At 40.6% G+C, this 18,057-nt stretch overlaps 1 protein-coding gene across 4 annotated transcripts in view; it reads right to left on the reverse strand.

Moving 5' to 3' along the window:
- The window catches only part of sptbn4b (spectrin, beta, non-erythrocytic 4b), a 154,291-nt gene that overhangs the window by 61,899 nt on the left and 74,335 nt on the right, over nucleotides 1–18,057 (reverse strand). For all 4 annotated transcript variants that reach the window (XM_079675508.1, XM_079675507.1, XM_079675506.1 and 1 more), the window contains exon 26: nucleotides 10,784–10,930. In XM_079675508.1, the coding sequence (XP_079531634.1) occupies nucleotides 10,784–10,930 (147 nt within the window). The remainder of the gene's footprint in view (nucleotides 1–10,783; nucleotides 10,931–18,057) is intronic.

The raw sequence follows: 18,057 nt of genomic DNA on the forward strand, positions 1-18,057 counted from the left end.
GTAGACCAGCCAGGAGGGAGTTGCAGTAGTCTAGGCGTGAGATGACGAGAGCCTGGACCAGAATCTGCGCTGATGTCTGGGTCATTATCGTTCAGATAATCTTTTATATCGGTCCTGATTTGAGGCCTAATTTGGTTAAGAATTCCTGTGTTCCGGCTCCAGATTGTGCTTTTCCTTTCTCGTCCTAGATTTAATGCCATGGAGACCGGGGCATGGTCCGATAAGTCCATGGTCCCTATACTGCAATTTTGAACCCTATAAAAATCTTTCTGATACATAAACAGATAATCAAGCCTTGAATATACTGAGTGTGGGTGTGAGTAAAAGGTCAAATCTTTCGTAGACGGATTTAGGTCTCGCCATATATCCGAGAGCCCTAGGTCTCCCAAGATCAATTTAATGTTCTTGGTGATTTGTTTCCCTCCTGTGGAAAGGGATTTTGATGTATCTAAAGTTGGGTTAAGTCTAACATTGAAATCTCCCCCACAAATTAGAATTCCTTGGGCCTCCAATGTTATTATTTCAAAAAAGTGTTTGTAAAATGACCATTCAGATCCCGGGGGGGCATATACATTCAGGAGGGTAAGTAAAGTAACCTCCAAATTTCCCCGAATAAGTACATATCTCCCATCTTTGTCCTTTTTTTCATATGTGCATTCGAAATTTAATTGACTGGAGATTAAGATTGTTACACCCCTCCTGGATCCCTTTCTGTAAGAGGATGAATATGGACTGAAGTTCCACTTTTTAAGTTTTTGGTGTTCCTGTTCTGTTAGATGAGTCTCCTGAAGGAGGGCTATTTCTGCTGCATCTCTTTTAAATTTTGACATTACTTTATTCCTTTTAATTGGATTTCCCAGACCGTTCACTTTGTATGTAATTACTTTAATTGACCCTTTGCTTTGCATGGTGATTATTTGCCTTTATTTTAAATCCATGAGTTCCTACATTTAAATCATTTCTCACATCCCCTGTTGAATATATAACATTAGTAAAATCCAAAACTATAACCAAAAAAAGTATAACAAAATAATATCCACAAACATAAGTGACATTGAATTCCAGATTTATGGCCACATATTGGGCCTTGGAGTGTGGAGGGAAAGTCTCTTCCTCTTAGTGATGGAAGGGGGCCCTCTTCAGCCCTTAAGCTGATACATTGGTACATTCTATTTAATTTGATCTCAACCTTTGGGTAGGGAGAAAAATAATAATAGTAAAGGCAAGGAAAAAAGAAAAAAAAGAATAGTCTCAGTTGCCTCAAAATAGCTGTATTATTGATGTTTCTTTTTAACCAAGATATTCAGAAAGGAGCATCCATTAAAGAGGGCATTTATGAAACATAGGCTACGTACTTATCAGATATCCCGATGTCGAAAGCTTCGAAGCCGTTCCTTGAAATGTTCCTTGGAGCTCGGATGCAGTTGATCTTCTCACTTTCTGCTGGGTTCCCAGGTCAGCCGGTTAATCTGGTCCAGTAGCGAGCTCTGATTTTTTAGAACAGTCACTGATATCCCTCTCTTCACCATGTCTGCTGTTGCCTCCTCAGCCGAGTTGTAGACCACTGGATTGTCATCATAAAACACTTTTCATCTGGAATGGGCTCTGGAATCTTATGTTTCTTTCCTTAAGAGCCGCTTTGCCTTCCACATACTGCCTCCTCCTTCTCTGCAATTCAGGTGCGTAATCATGGTCCACGTTGACCTTTTTTTCTTTGAAATAAAAACCCTTTTTCTGCCAGGCTTTTTTGATTACGTCTTCTTTCATTTTAAAACTTGAACATTTCACCACCAGTGATCTTGGTGAGGCCTTGGCCGGAGGTTTGGGGCCGAGCGCATGGTGCACCCTCTCGATCTGTAGCGTAGAGGGGGTCAGTTCCAGGCCTTTAATTAGTAGCTCTTCCACAAATGCGATCACTGATGTCGACATGGCTTCTGCTCCTTCCTCTACTCTAAATCCTTACATTCTCGTGGCGTGTTCGTCCCTCTAGGTCCGTCAGTTTAGCCTCTGTCTGTACCTGTATCTTCACTAGGCCAGATACCACCTCTTCCCATGACTGGATCCTGGTCTCTGCTGCGTCAATTCGTTCCTCTGCTTCCTCCATTCTTTTGTTAATTGTATTGATGTCTTCCTTTATTCCGTTGAGTTGTTGGCAGGAGTCTTTTCTAAAGTCTCGCAGCTCTTTCAGAATTAAACTTATGAGCTTCCCCGCTGGGATCGGCGTCATCTGGCTGCGTGTCATCATCCATGCTGTTGCTGACTTGAGACAGCTGATCGATTTCTTTCTTGTCGTGTTTTTTACTTTGGGTGTTGTTTTTCTTTCCTTTTCTGGACATTTTTCGTTAGTTCGATATTTCCCCGTTGACTTAAATGCACTCAAAGAGTTGGATTGCGTTGTTCGGACAGTGTTTTTAGATATTTTAGGACGGGAGCGTGTTGCTCTATGCTTCCATCTCTGTGCCGGACCGGAAGCCGGACCTTTTCCTGTCTTTCTAACAAAATATTTGTTAGGACTATGGTGCAATCCAATAAAAATGTGTAGTGTATAATGCCTGGCAAACTTATCTATCTTTTATTTTACTAATCACTCCCCTTTTGAACTGAATTGTTTGACACATTGCAATGATTTATACACCTATATTAAATAGATAAAGGTGTGCATTGGAAATATTTGTTTACATAGATGACCAAACAATTTGACACTCACTGAGAAAAAAACTTAGGCCCTAGCCACACGGAAACGAAAAGGAAAACGAACCGAATTCGATATCAAAAAAGTCTTCCATCCACACCAGAAACGTGTCCTTCCACACGAGACCACTCGACCCGCTGGAGACGCTGTAGTATATATGCCGGGCCTGTAAGTGGCGCTGTACTTCCGCCACAAAATACACCAAAAGCAGCGAAGAAGACATCCCCTCTTGTTTATTCTCCACGGTAGATTTAGCAGCAGAGGTGGGGAGAGGCAGGGCTCTGGCTCTTTTTCTCCCTCCCCGAGGCAAGCATGTGCTCCTGCTGTAAATCTCCCCGGTAGTCCACCAGCAGATGAAAAACACCCACCTCTCCGCCTCTTCCAAGGGACGAGGGGACCGTGCGGCAGAGTTTGTCAGAATTTATTTTCGCCGGTCAACATGTCCGTTAAAGTTGAAATCTTCCGGACAAAATTATAAAATTGCCAGTCAAAGGTCTTCTTTGTTACTTATTGAGCTTTAAAACAAACGAATAACGACTCTATATAATCATATAAGAATAATACACAGAGTCTCTCTTTTCCTCCCCCTCTCCTGACAGCCCGTCAGTATTTCCGTTATCAGGAAATTATCGTATAGGCGTAATCACGGAGCCGTTTGGCCCCCCAAAGCGTTGCGTCCGCAGATCTACCCACCTTGGGACCCGTTATCGTTATCCGCGTTTCCCTGTCGGCCTCGTGTGGCTGAACCGTCTATAAGATAGAAAACTGTATACGACCCGTTTCGTCACCGTGTGGCTAGGGCCTTAGACTTAAGTTAATTATCAAATCACTCAGAGAGTCCTTCACCTCACCTGAGCTTTCGTTATCAGCCTCTCAGTCGGACAGGTGAATGGCGACTGTGGCTGCGGTCGTCTTTCAACCAGAAAGAACATCACAACATTACAGTGGAACATCTGTGCTATGTGTTATAATGGCGTTAGCAACCAGAAAATGACACCAGCAATGACAAACAGATGAGAATGCTGCATTGGGTCTGGGTGCCGTGTTGGCGGGACGTTGCGGGGCTCGCTGCTGCGAGGAGCGGACAGTGTGAGCTGGATTACTGGGGTCGTTTCCTGGTTGCTGCGTGGGGTCTGCGAGACAGCGAGACAACGCGAAACTCACCTGAGCACACAAAAACACTATAAACACAATAAGTGTGGCTTGATATTGAGTAAGAAAAAGGTTTATAACGTTGTGAGAATGGGTCTGCGGAGAACATTTCTCCGCGATCCCAACTCGTCTATTACCAGCGTTCAGGGAGCTCTATGCAAGTCTATGGGGACTCCCTGTTAGTTAGCCAAGGGATCCTGGTGTGTGAGGAGCTCCGTGGATTGGTCCATTTGGGCCAATCCGCTCATTTGTTGTTGATTTGGGTGTTCACACGTCACAGAACCCAGGAAGAAAACAATGGAAAATGAGAAATCTCCAACGAGGCGTTCTGGGGCAGTATAGACAGGTCTTTTCTGTGTTAGAGTTGTACTCGCTACCGGGTGTACTTTGAGGGTTTGTGACTCTGCAGACCGTTTACATGCAGAAAAACCATCAATAACACACAAGGGGACGGGTAATAACCCGAAAAGCATGGCATGGGACCTTTAAGTAAGCTGCTGTTGAGGGGAAGAAGGAGCGATATTATAAGATACCTTCTGCAAGAGTGGAGGGGAACAGGTGGGATAACGGACAAATTATGTGACAATGAGCATATGTCTTCTGTAGCTTTCAAAGACTCTCATATTGGACAGATCAAGTACACTGCTATTATTTATTTCCCTAGTAAAAGCTCGGACACACACACACACACACACACACACACACACACACACACACACACACACACACACACACACACACACACACACACACACACACACACACACACACACACACACACACACACACACACACACACACACACACACACACACACACACACACACACACACACACACACACACACACACACACAAAAACACCTAAAAACATGCAATGTGCTTCACAAAGTCCTTCACAGCAGCGAGAGGTTCTTACCCGATTACATAAATAGACTGGGGACTCTCAGAGGACACAAGCACAGAGACACAACCAGGACACAAGACACAGGTTGCGGTCGAATAGTCCATTTAGCTTAGGAACCTTCCTAAAGGAGTGAAATGACCCGGAAGTACGTCAGTGGCAGCCATGATAAGTGCTGTTCGAATTCTCTAAATGAAATGAAAGGAGGTTTCAAACTTCCTTTATAACCTCCTTTAGCTTAAGAACCACTGGACTTCCCTCACCAAAAGGAGAGGAGAAAATGCTGCCCCACAATGCCTTGCGGCCGCAGCATTTGCCATCACACAACATTCGGCCTTTCACGGAAACAACAGATTATGACCGAGAAATTATATCATGAAAGTTACGGTGCTTATTAAGCCTTTTAAAACGTATGTGGTAACTTGCCAAAGTGTTTTGTTTGGAACGATCATCAGTATTATAATCAAAAAGAGAAATATGAACGTTACTTTTTACTGAAATGATCAAATAAAGTCAACATTTCACAGTCTTTACTGAGCTGTGTGGGGTTTGTTCAACTTTTAAAAGATGTTTGAATGGTGATATACTTAGGCAATAGCTCAGGACAGGCCGTGGTATATGCTCATTATATCACAGCTAAGGGGCGTGGTTTGGCCCGACGCAACTTTCGCACCTGTGGCCACTAACGGTCATAATTTCTCTGCTTTGTTTCAAGACCCACATCAGAAAGCTTTTGAATGGTGCTACTTTTCCAGTTGGTCTATACCTGTTGTTCACGTAGCTCTGCATGTCGTCGTTTAGGTGCTTTTTTTTCTGGAGATAGGCACTGCTCAATCCACTCTGACTCCTCCATCGTAAGACCTCCCCGGAAGTCGAAGTTAATCTTAAATGTTTCCATCTTATGCTTTGTAAGTTTGTTTTGTCACGGAAGAAATGTATATTTATAAAATGGACAAGTCAAATCAAGCAATATGATTGGTTGATAGCGTTTTTGCTGACCTTTTTGATTACAGATTTGAAAATATCGTTGCTTGCTTTAAAAGTAGCACAATTCATTATGTCAAACCTTGGAAAGTATCTAGATATCCCTGCCCTAATGCCAAAGGAACTGCACACTGAATATGTTTTGCCATTTGATTTCTATGTCTGGACCGTTGTGTAAAAAGGAGGGTTTCTGCTCCGTTACTTCTCCGCTGTTTTCTTGTCCCAGTTTGCTTTTCAGCCCAACTGTATACAGTTTTTCTCAGACTTGTCCATTTTATAAACAGAGATAGATGTTAAGGAGTAACGTTTATAATAAATACATTTGTATTTATTTTAAGATCTTTTCATAGTTCGTACAATCATACGTATTGGGATCATTTGTATTAATGTGGACCGGAGGGAGAGGGTGACGAGCATAAGTTTCACTTTCCTTTTTTATTTAAATTCCAACTTTGGTCATGAAGAATATGTTTCTCTGTTGTCCACGTTCATAAAACAAAAGCATCAGAGCACGGTGCAGAGTCTCTAGATGAGTTTACAGTAGTCCCTCGTTCTTATTATACATCCATGTTGTAGTCCGCTGTATAGAAAACTGTAGTTTCCATAGTTTCCCCACAGCAGCAGACGCACATTTATAACGTCCGCTGGCGCATCATAAACACGTCGGATAGTGAAAGTGCATTCGGATTCTCTAAAGCACCGCAGTCTCTTCTCCTAAGTCCTTTTGAATTCTCCTATCCACTATCCCTGAACCCTGTGACGTTTCACTCAGAGGTCAAGGAATAGACGATAGGGTTAGACGTTAGGAGCTGATTTTTTTACTGCAACCACAGTCTTTGGACAGCAGGTACCAGGGCCACAATCACCTCTAAGAAAATACAAAATTAACTTTAATATTTGATTTCAAACTCAGAAATCATATACCAGCCTAAATAGCTCTCTGTTTGATTATACATGTGTTGGTTTTATTTACATTTTATTTTTGAACAAATAAATCGATCAGGACCTTGGATACAGCCCATTGCAAAGAGACAGGATAACGATCAAAGACTACTGTACAAATTGTTGTTAGTACTGCCATCACAAGATGCCAAATCCTATGAACCACTTTCCAGACAACCAAAGCCATTTTGAAACTGTGTGTTTGAGCCATAATGTAGTTTGTTTATTTTATTTCATCAGCACAAGGTGAGGGTAACATGCAGTTCTGCCATTAAACACAGGATGGAGCATTGATTTGAGAGTGTAGGTTATCACCCGGTGATCAGAATAAGGTGTGTGGGAAGCATCCTGTCGAGCCAGAGTCGTGGACTCGAGTCGAGCTGTGTGTTAACGTGTTTAAGCATCCTGTCGAGCCAGTGTCGTGGACTCGAGTCGAGCTGTGTGTTAACGTGTTTAAGCATCCTGTCGAGCCAGTGTCGTGGACTCGAGTCGAGCTGTGTGTTAACGTGTTTGGATCAGAGCGTGGACACCTTCATAATGGTTCATATATTAACCATTATGAAGGTTATAATTATATAACTGGAAATAAATGGATCGATAGATTCAAATATATACGGCTCACCGGACATTGTTTGCTAGTCTGGAACACATGTCCGAACAAGTGCTTCCATTCGCATTTCTCAGTGGCTTAAATATAGATTAAAGAAATATTACCGTTAACAATACGCATGCAAATAATGCATTTATAATCTCTATAAATCGACACCGGCAAATGAATACAATATCAGTCTGTGGAAATCAAATGCGGTGGTAGACATGGCTGAGATACAGCGTAAGAAGCCATCGCCTAGTGTCTGATGATTTACCTCTTTATTATTTTTTTTGTAAAATGTGCATTGAAACATGACTCAATTTGGTCTTCGTCATCTCTCTATCATCTGTAAACAATGACTGATGCACCTAAAAAGGAAGTCTTGTCCGAACTGTTAGCTGAACTCCAGAAATACTGCCCGTTGTCCCTAGACGATTAATAGTGTCAGACCAACCAGACAAATAGAATTATTTTCCCTCAAATTGGTAAATTGCTTTTCAAATGTCCATTTTTGAAAAATGAATAACTACAGTGTTTCTCCTCCTCGGCTGTCTGTCCCTCTCTTCCTGTAAGCATTTTCCAGTAACCCAGCTCTGCCTTCAGATGAGCACATGACCCATGAATCTATAATGGATGCAGCTTGGCACACAGGCCTCACAGTGCTGCTTGCTCCACATTATATCACAGCATATCATTACACATCAGTCAGCCCATTTATCTACCATCATATGCCCATGTTACAGACATGCACACGGACGGCTACACACACTCACATTCTCTCACACACCAACGTCACAGTGGCCACTACAAAAGAAGAAATATAGAGAAAAGGCTATGTTCTGGGCAAAGGCTCACAGTAAAAATACAGAATGAGCAGAACATTAAAATAGGAATTATGCTGTTTATTTTGAAAAAGGACCTTTTCGGTCATGTAAACAATGATACTCCTCTTTTAATGGATAATGCAGATATACCTTAAGTACTATTATTTCTCTTTTTTATGAGGGATGAAGGGTGATCTTCTCTCTGCATACATCCAATTAACATTAGTTTATGATATATACCATGCTCCAGAGAGACTTAGCAATTACAATGGGGTATATTGTTGCGTAATCTCGCAGTGTCACAAATCTGGCTGCCTTTCAAGATAATGTCAATTTGTAATGCTCATTTTATGGATTGTATAAAGAGATTCTGATACGTTGTCTGACTTTCAGCTGTCTGATTAACTGACTAACATCCTCAGATTTAAACTCAACCGCCTCTTTAGAAGTCCTACAGCATGTGCACAAAGAACTCAAAGGGCAGTGCTGTGCTCCATCACTCAGCTCCACCAGGAGATCAGTTACAGCCCTGCACAGGATGAGACTGCGGAGGGTTGAGTCATAATGCAACAGTCAACTACAGACATACCACCATATGAGTTTCAGTGAAATACACTCAGTATAATAATACACTCAGTATGCAATTTCGCTATTCACCAATAATATAGTCGTTTTCTGGCTCTTGTCAGAACAGAAGTCATGCCAAAAGCTGTTTATACAATCTACCTGCCTATCACCTGAACCGTGTCTATCACAACTGGACCTTCGGTTGACACACACTATTTTCTTCAACAGACCATTCTCTTTGAAAGTTTGCTTGTTTGTTTGTAAGGGATGGGATTTTCACATCATTTAGCTTTTGTTGGCCCTACACCCTTTGACCGTTAGCTCCCCGGTTCCTTTTTAAAGAGTTACTTCCTGTTTGTACAGAGCTGACTATTTGTCCCGCGCCGATGTCAAGTCATCATATACACCAAAAATGAGCCTGTAGTCCGACATCCCTGGTTTATACATATGTATAAATATTTTTCTGTGCATGAATGCATGGATTTCTATACATTTGCAAGTTTGGTTTTTTTGCTTCTGTTTTGATATAAAGAACTAAATTCATTTTGTATGATATGTTGATATCTAAAGAAACATGTACGTGACTGAAGCAGCATTTTTTTGCCTCTTTTAGCTTTAATTAAAATGCCTTTAATTGTGTAGAAAGGGCTCACGTAGACCGCAACTGCGTGTTGAAGCATTACACAAGTAAACAATTCCAGCTAAAAGATTGATTTGCGTGCTTTGTATTATTGTTTATTTCCTTTTTTGTAACTTGTATCTAAAGTTTTCTTACCCAAAAGTTTATTTTGATGTACATTCTGATAATTTAATAGAAAACAGTTCATGTTTTTTTCTGGGTGTCTTAACATGCTTTTGATTCCATACACAGCAGTATAACACCTACTGTAAGGTCATCTGTAGTTTTGATACGTTGTTGTTTTGTTATCGTCGTCACAGGCCAAACACAGAGGCTCGTACAAACAGAATGAAGTGTGGCGTTCCCTAAATAAGGATAACAAATCTGTGATGAGTTACAGGCTTCCTGAGGGAATCTGGCACTGAACCACAGTTACACTGAACGCTGCTGATGTCACACACACATCCAGATTCCAGACTGCAGCCAGTCAGAGTTGTGAACAGAAAGTGTGTCCAGTGAGAGCTGGACATGCAGCTGGGGAACCCTGGCTGACCAGATTACAGCTTCACACAGAGGCCATGTGCTGTATAAACCTCCTTAATATGAAACAGATCTTATCAGAACACAGAGCCTGCTGAAGGTTACAGCTCCCCTCTGTGTAATATTTTCTGCCCTTGCAACTTGTTTTGGTATGCTTGATATTAAGAACATATAGCGCTTTGGTTTTTAATTCAAGGACTTGTGTATAAAACCGTTTAAGATAAATTGAACATTGAGTAATGAAATGGATGCGAAACTGGTGTATAAGCTTTGTTTACAAAGGTATGTCTAAAGAGAAACAAAAAAGTAACTATTTAAAATAAAACATTTGCAAAAATAATAAAGAAATAATGTTAAACGTCAACGACCAAACAGATAGTTAAGAGCTGCCATTCAGTATTGTCTTTGCTAATTGTGAGCCGCTTACATTTTTTTAAACATACCCTACATGCCTATGGGAAATAGACAAACTAATGTAAACACTTTTATTTTTATTGTATTAATTGAATCTCTGCAGATACCTAATCATAAATAAAAATGCTGGTATTAACAAGTGTCACGAAGATGTCTGGTATCCAGCACTCATATGCAACTGCTCAAAACAACATGTGACAACAAACAAAGCTTCAAATATGTCATTCAATGCAAAATATATGACCAAGTAAAACTAAAAAAAGGGGGACAGCGTCTACCAAACCAATAAATACTGAAACAAAAAGGAAATAATAAAATATATACCTTAAGGAACACAAATTGAGACATGTAAGGGGGCCCAAATCCATAGAAATGACTTGTGTGACTTTACTTCCTATAACCAATATGTACATTATTCTCACTGTTATTACATCCTTCACCGCTTGCTGTTGGAAGAAACCCAAATCATTTATAATAAAATACACAAAAATCCTTTTCACTATTCCAAAGTGGCATTTTAACCAGCTCCAGGAAAAATGTAACTCAGCACTCACCTTTTCAATTTTGTCCAGCCATTCCTTATTCTGGGCCAGCTCGGCCATGAAGGCTTGGTGCTTAAGCCATTTCTTGTGAAGCTTCTGGGTCTCGTCTCGGCTGCTGTCCCTCGCCATCAGCATCTTCTCACACACCCAGTCCCCCAGCTGGCCCAGAGAGAAAGAGAGGTGTCAATCCTGATTCCTCATTTCAAAAACATACAAAACACTCTCATAAGTGCATGCTGAAAATGTGTCCAGTTTATAAGAGATGCATAAGTATGATTGCATAAGAGACACTCCTTATCACACATTCATTAGCTTCTGGGAATACAGTGTAGATCAGCACACCAGCAGCAGGAAATACAAGGTCAAACACACACACATGAATGTTTAATGACGCACAGCAGGCACATGTTGGTAGACACACGTGTACCAACAAGCATGGCGGAAGGAATTCACATGTACACAGAACACCGCATCAACACACACCCAAACCCAAACAAGCCCTCAATACACATCCACTGTCCATCAAAGGTTGCAAATGATCAAAATGTAAGACACAGTAAGAACACCTCACGCCTGCTCTGACAGCATCAACAAAATATCCAGGTCAACATCAGCACCCTTCCTCAGCACCGTCCTCACACCTGCATGCAACACACTTCCACCTGCACCCTCTATCCTAACCGCAATAACTCCATTACCGGTAGTATTCATCGTGAACAGCCCATGGGATTGTGGCAGCTGCAGACAGCCGCTGGTATCCGCATCCTCGCCGGTCTGCCGACAGACACATGCAAACGCTATTCACCGCAGAGTCGGATAGAGAGAGAATGAGCAGAGGAAGAGCTATAGAGAAAGAGAGGTGCGTTTTTTGCAAAGATAGCCACACAAAAGGTGTGCTGAGAGGAAAATGCCAAGCAGGAGGGTAAATAACAACAATACAGGAGGCTGAGGAGACACTCCGGAGACTTCAAACTGAGGCTGCGCTCCACTCCCTCCTCCACTCTGTCTCTCTACTTGCTTGCTGTACGCTGAACCAGGAGAGAGAGAGGAGGGGTGGGGGCGGATCAGTGACGAGCGAGAGGGCAAGACTGAGGATGACAGAGAAGAAAAAAAATCTACCTCCTCAAAACAATAAAATGGCAGGCAGCCGAGCCAGCGCATGGGAGCGCCTCCCCTGCCTCACATCTTCAGAGTGTGGGAGAGTGAGTGAGTGATGGATGGAGTGGGGGAGCGAGTGAGTGTGCTACTTGTGTTAGGGTGGAGGAGGAGAGGAGAGGAGAGGAGAGGAGAGAAGAGGAGAGGAGAGGAGAGGAGCAAAAGATTGGGAGGCTGGGATATTTTTGGGGGGGTAGGGGATGCAGTCAGTGCCTCCAGGCTCACCGGTCACGGATAATGATGCTGAGCTGGGGAATAGGGGGAGGGGGGAGTCTGCATGGTGTGAAAGCAGGAGGATGGAAGAGTGTGAGAGGAAAAGCAAGACAGGAAATCAGGGGCAGAAGATTTATTTGAGTTTTTTTTAGGATTGCAAAACACCAGTTACAAGCTCACAGCTGCTTTGTTTTATCCTCCTGCACTACACACTACACCCCCCCTCTCTGCAGCAGTCAGAGGCAGTTCTGTCTCTGCTGCAGTGGTGAAGCAGAGAGAGGGGGAGAGAAACAGTGGATGTAAAGAGAAAAAAAGAGATGGAAGTGATAGTGGTATAGACAGGAAGTAGGGGATTGGACAGCGCACTGATTTATCCTGCATGATGTATTTGTAGTTTGACAGATATACTGCTCCTCCTTTCTTAAGAGGACAGGTGCCCGACTCCCCCTCTGTTTGTCACCTCCTTCTAACACGGTACAGACGAGTGAGGACATGCCGGACACACACACACACACACACACACACACACACACACACACACACACACACACACACACACACACACACACACACACACACACACACACACACACACACACACACACACACACACACACACACACACACACACACACACACACACACACACACACACACACACACACACACACACACACACACACACACACACACACACACACACACACCTCTATGTACACCTGCTCTGGCCTCCCCCAGAGGTCAGGGAGGGTCACAGCCTGATGCCCACCTTGAGACTGTGAATGAATTGAATGAGGGGAGAGGAGGTGAGAGGGAGTGTGTGTTGGGGGGTGGGGCGGTGCAGTATGAATGAGTATGAATGAGGGAGGAGGGGAAGTTTGTCTGACGTAGGAGGGTAAAAAAGGGACATAGAAAAAGGGAGGGAGAAGAGGGTTCATAGCCTCATCATCTGTCATAACACTATAACAGCTTCCATCATTTCAACTGCTGGTAACTGACTGATTAGGATGGACATTTTAAACATTTTATTGACTGAATCTTTTAATCAAAAAGAATCTGGTAATTTAAAAATAACTGAGCAGTCAATACAAAAAATGAAAAATAATTAAAGAACTACTAAAACGCCCTAAAATGTTGTATTTTCCAAGAAGTAGAACATTTCATTTTTAAATATATATTTCCAAATTGTGTGACAAGATTTCAAGATGCACTTATTACCAATGTTCAATGCTGAACAATATATACTGTCAAATTCAATATTCTTTAACTATGAGTCTAATATATGGGGAACGCAGTTAGTCCCTGCTAAATAAATCTAGCTGTTTTGAAAATCAGGTTAGGGTTTAGGCTTTTTCAAGGTACTTTGTGAGTCTAGGACAAATGTTTAAAATATGAAGATTTATTTTTGTGTTGAGAAAAACACAGATTTAACTCCATGTTCCAAGAAATGTTCTTAACACGGTTTATCCTCAGGACAAAGCACAGATCCATAACATCTGACCTTACAAAAGAAAAGCTCAGTCTGTGAGTGGAGGGAATGCGTACGAGGGACTGTTGCATGTGTTATATCTATTACACAGACACACTGTGCTCAGCCATGCAGCCTTTGGGCATACACCTGCTCCTCTCCTGAAACAGAGTGGGGTGATATTGGACAGTAACTGAACCAAATAGAAAAAAAAAAAAACATGACTTTTAAAAAATCATAAAAATAACTAATTAACCCAAAACATAAAAAACAGATGTTGTTTTGATTATGCTAATACATAGCACTGCTGTAGTTTGTGCTTATTCTAACAGCAATATTGGTTTTACTTTGTTTTTTAATTCTCTACAGCAGTGGTTCTCAACCTTTTTACACCAAGTACCACCTGAGGAAATAGTTATCTCTCCAAGTACCAATGTTAAAATACAGTCTATGCACAGTTCATGCAGGACTCTGAGGCAAATGTGTTCATAACAACATTATTTATTGTCAGCCACAGCTACATGTACAAAGGGCAGTCTCTCTCTCACTCATCACTCATTCACTCACACACACCACAAGTGAGAATATAAAGAACAAAATAATAACTTATTCTCACACAACGAAACTGTACATACATGTCATTTCCTATACCAAAGTTTGAATGTAGGCCTCCTGCAACAACCTACATTGAAACAGAAAATGTCCTATTGGGAAATCAGTTCCACAATAATAATGAAAGCCTCCACACTCTAAAAACGAATTCAGGCGACCTTTCAACTCCACTTAATTAAATGCATGGTTGCAAGATAAAAAATGTGAGTTAATTGATTTAGATAAACATTTTAAGTTGCAAACATTAATTTATAAGTTGTGTTGACGTAATAATGTTGGTTATTACATCAACTTAATATTGTGTATAATTTGAACTCTGATTTCTGTGTTAATTGACTTAAAACAAAATTCAAGTTGTAGCAAGTAATGCAATTGGCTTGATAACTTAATTGTTCTACACCTTGAGTTAAGGATTTCAAGTCCACTCCCACTTAACATGCCTGGACAAGTTCCGACAGTTAAGACAAATAGAAATATACAAAGGACATTTTAAGGTGAGTGTCATCTTTTGTCATTCAAATACAGTAGATAGCCTTGTAGTAGCACTGTATAGGCAAATTGCTGTTTGACCAAAATTAGCAGCCTTTGAACTGTGAATAGTTATGTAAGAGGATACAAAGTAGTAGAGTCTACTGTGAGAGTAAAAATACTTTGGTTACTATTGTGATATCGCTTTTTATTAAAAATGAATCTCGGTGAAGCAGATCAAGGACATGCCTCTTGAGGTAGGATCGTTATTTAGAGTTGTCATTGAAATGCAAGTTGTTGGAAGTCACCCATTCAGAATATATTAATTTAGGTCATTTCTCTTTTTTTCCTTTTTGAAAAATAGCACAATACAATTGAAGTACGCAGAGAACTATAGCCTTCCGCTGCCTTGTCGTGTACATTGGAGAAAAGGAAGAGGACCTTTTCAAGGAGTTTAGCGACGGAATTCAAAATCTTGAAATAAAATAAAATCCATGGGCACAGTGTAAAAACACAGGACAAAAGCACTGCTCTCTGTCAGTTACATTTTGAAGCATATTGCACTTTTGGCCACACCCCAATCAATAATATCTTCGCAACGTTCAGCATGGATAGGTGTTGACAGCAATGGCATGGGAAAAGGATTGCGTACAATTTGAAAAGTGGCTTCTGTTCTTCACTTAAACCAGTTCAAATATTGTATGGAACCTGCAAAAACATTGAGAAGCTACACTAAAACTTGCACGGTTGAGAATGACAAAATCTGTCCACATGCATTTAAACACTAGGAAAAGTACTCAAAACCACCTCTGTGTGTCTTCAGGACCACATTGCCATGATGATACACATAGGCCTGTCACGATAATTAATTGTGTTGGACGATACATTTTTCTGGAAATTATTGCGATAAACGATAATATTGTCGGCGCCGTTTTAAGACCATTTTAGACATAATGATAATATATAATAATAATTCAAGTACATCCTTTCAAACATAACTTTTTATTGAACATTCAACATTGCAAATTAAATGTGAAATAATATTAAAATATATAAATTATATATAATAAATAAAACAAATTAATTAAATTATAATAAATTAATTAAATCACACACAACCAAAACAATAAATTAAATAGAGTCAGGCTGGAAAACAGAGCTCTCTCTCTCTCATATATATATATATATATATATATATATATATATATATATATATATATATATATATATAAATAAATAAATAAATAAATAAATATGAGCACACATTATCTCACAAGCAAAAAAACCCTCCTTAAAACAAGTCAAGTGTACAGTTCACTGTCAAAGACCCAGATTCCTCAACAGGCCATATCCAAATCTGTTTTTCTAAGTTTTCGAGCAAGGAACACCAACATGTTTGCATTGTCGGGCGGGGGCTCTCCATCTGCCGTGTTTGCTCCCAGCTGGGAAAACGGAATGGGGTGGTTGTGTTTTAGGTGGTTTAAAATGCGTGGTATTGCCTGCTTTTGTCGCTACCTTTTTTTAACCAATGTGACACACCGCCCGGCTCATTCAAGTCCGTAGGTTCGCCTCGTTGATTTGGTTTGAATCCAAAATACTGCCACACCGGAGAATCGAGATGTGTAGTTAGGTTTTGTAACCAATTCCATTTCACTTTAAATTCCCCGCGAGTAAGTCACACGTTGTCTCCCGCTTGTCGCTATATTATTAATTTGGCTGCTACGCTGCTGCACGTGCACGCGGAGTGTCCTGACCTGGCTGTGTGTCAGCCCCGCCCCTCACAGCGCGCCTGGCAGCCACAGCGCTGCAGTCTAAAATGCTGTTCACATCTTTATGTAAACGGCAATTTATCGAGCTCAGAAAAGTTATCGAGTCCATTTTTATTTATCGTACGATAAGTCAATTTATCGATTATCGCGACAGGCCTAGATACACACATGCAGACTCAATAGGTGAAAACAATAGAGTTGCTTTAGCAGCTGGTAATAATGGCTCTGAATTAGTTAAGAGTGACAGTTTAAAAAGTATGCAATTACCTAATTCATTATCTCTTATGCGCTAACCTATTATTTAATGTGCTTCAAAAGGACATGAATATCGCCTTCATCAGTGACCGGTCCAACCCAGGATCCGACCATACGATGGCAACCATCGTGGTTGAGGGAAACAAATGAATGAGCAAGCATTCTGCGTTAAATGTGTTCATACGGTTTGAAATAATGACTGTAAACATCTTTGTTACATCTTTTGTAAAATTGATGTGTGTGATCTGCAGATTGGAGGCCATTGAGAGTTTGTTTCTGTAGTTTTACAAAAACTTTACAGATTTTACATATTTGGTACTGGTTTTAAATATGCAAAGGCCTCTAACTTCGTTGTGATGGCAGCATTTATTTGGTGTGTCCCCATTTCCCATGGTAATATAGCTAATGTGTTTATTTATTATTTGTGGAGCAATTTAAATTTGTGTTATCCATCTTTTTTTTCAAGATTTAAATGAAGCTCAGCGCAAGTTCTTTCAGGAAGACTGGGTGTATATACATTCACTCCGCAGCTGCTTATAATAAGCTCATCAGGCGTTCTCTTTAACCTATTACATTTTGCCTCATTCTCCAGCAGCCAATCAACGCGCTGCAGCCAAACCATAAAATGGTTCTCCTCTCTCCTGCAGTCAGCTGTGATTTCAGGTGTTCATGCACCTTATCATATGGTGTCAATAAATGTTCAAACTAAATGAACTTTCTCCTGTTTGAAACATCATGTGTTGAAATAAACAACTGCAGTTCAAAATAAAAAGTGAATCGCCTAATATTTTTGTTGTGGAATTAATTTCTTTCTTTAAAAAGGCAAAAACATGAAAAGGCTAAAAAACAACAACTATTGAATACAATATATTTGGAGCAACTTAATTTATAAATGGTTGTCAACTTAAAAAACGTGTGTTCACAATGATGGTAATTAATTACATACAACTTGAAATTCCTTTTAAATCATACGGTAAAACAAGTTGGAACAACTTAATTTTTTGAGTAATCAACTTCAAAACTTGTGTTTATGCTACCAATTATTAAGTCAGTGGTCATTAAAAACACTTCTGATTGTAGAGGAAAAGCCTTCTCCCCTAACTCAAATAACTTTGTTGCTTTAAGACAATTTCATTAGAAGTTATCTTAACTCAATAAACATCGATGCAAACTGTTGCGTTGATTTTCTTTGTTGAGCCAAGGCATTTGTTTTTAGAGTGCAGGAGCAGATGAGCCTAAGGGCTAATAGCTCATCTTCAGTCTGCTGATGTTTGCTATTGCCATTTCTGTGGTGGCAAATTAAAAAAGAAAAAAGATAACAATTGACCTTTCGCAAAGCCACGCCC

This window comes from Notothenia rossii (genome assembly GCF_949606895.1).
Source record: "Notothenia rossii genome assembly, chromosome: 4".
NCBI lineage: Eukaryota > Metazoa > Chordata > Actinopteri > Perciformes > Nototheniidae > Notothenia > Notothenia rossii.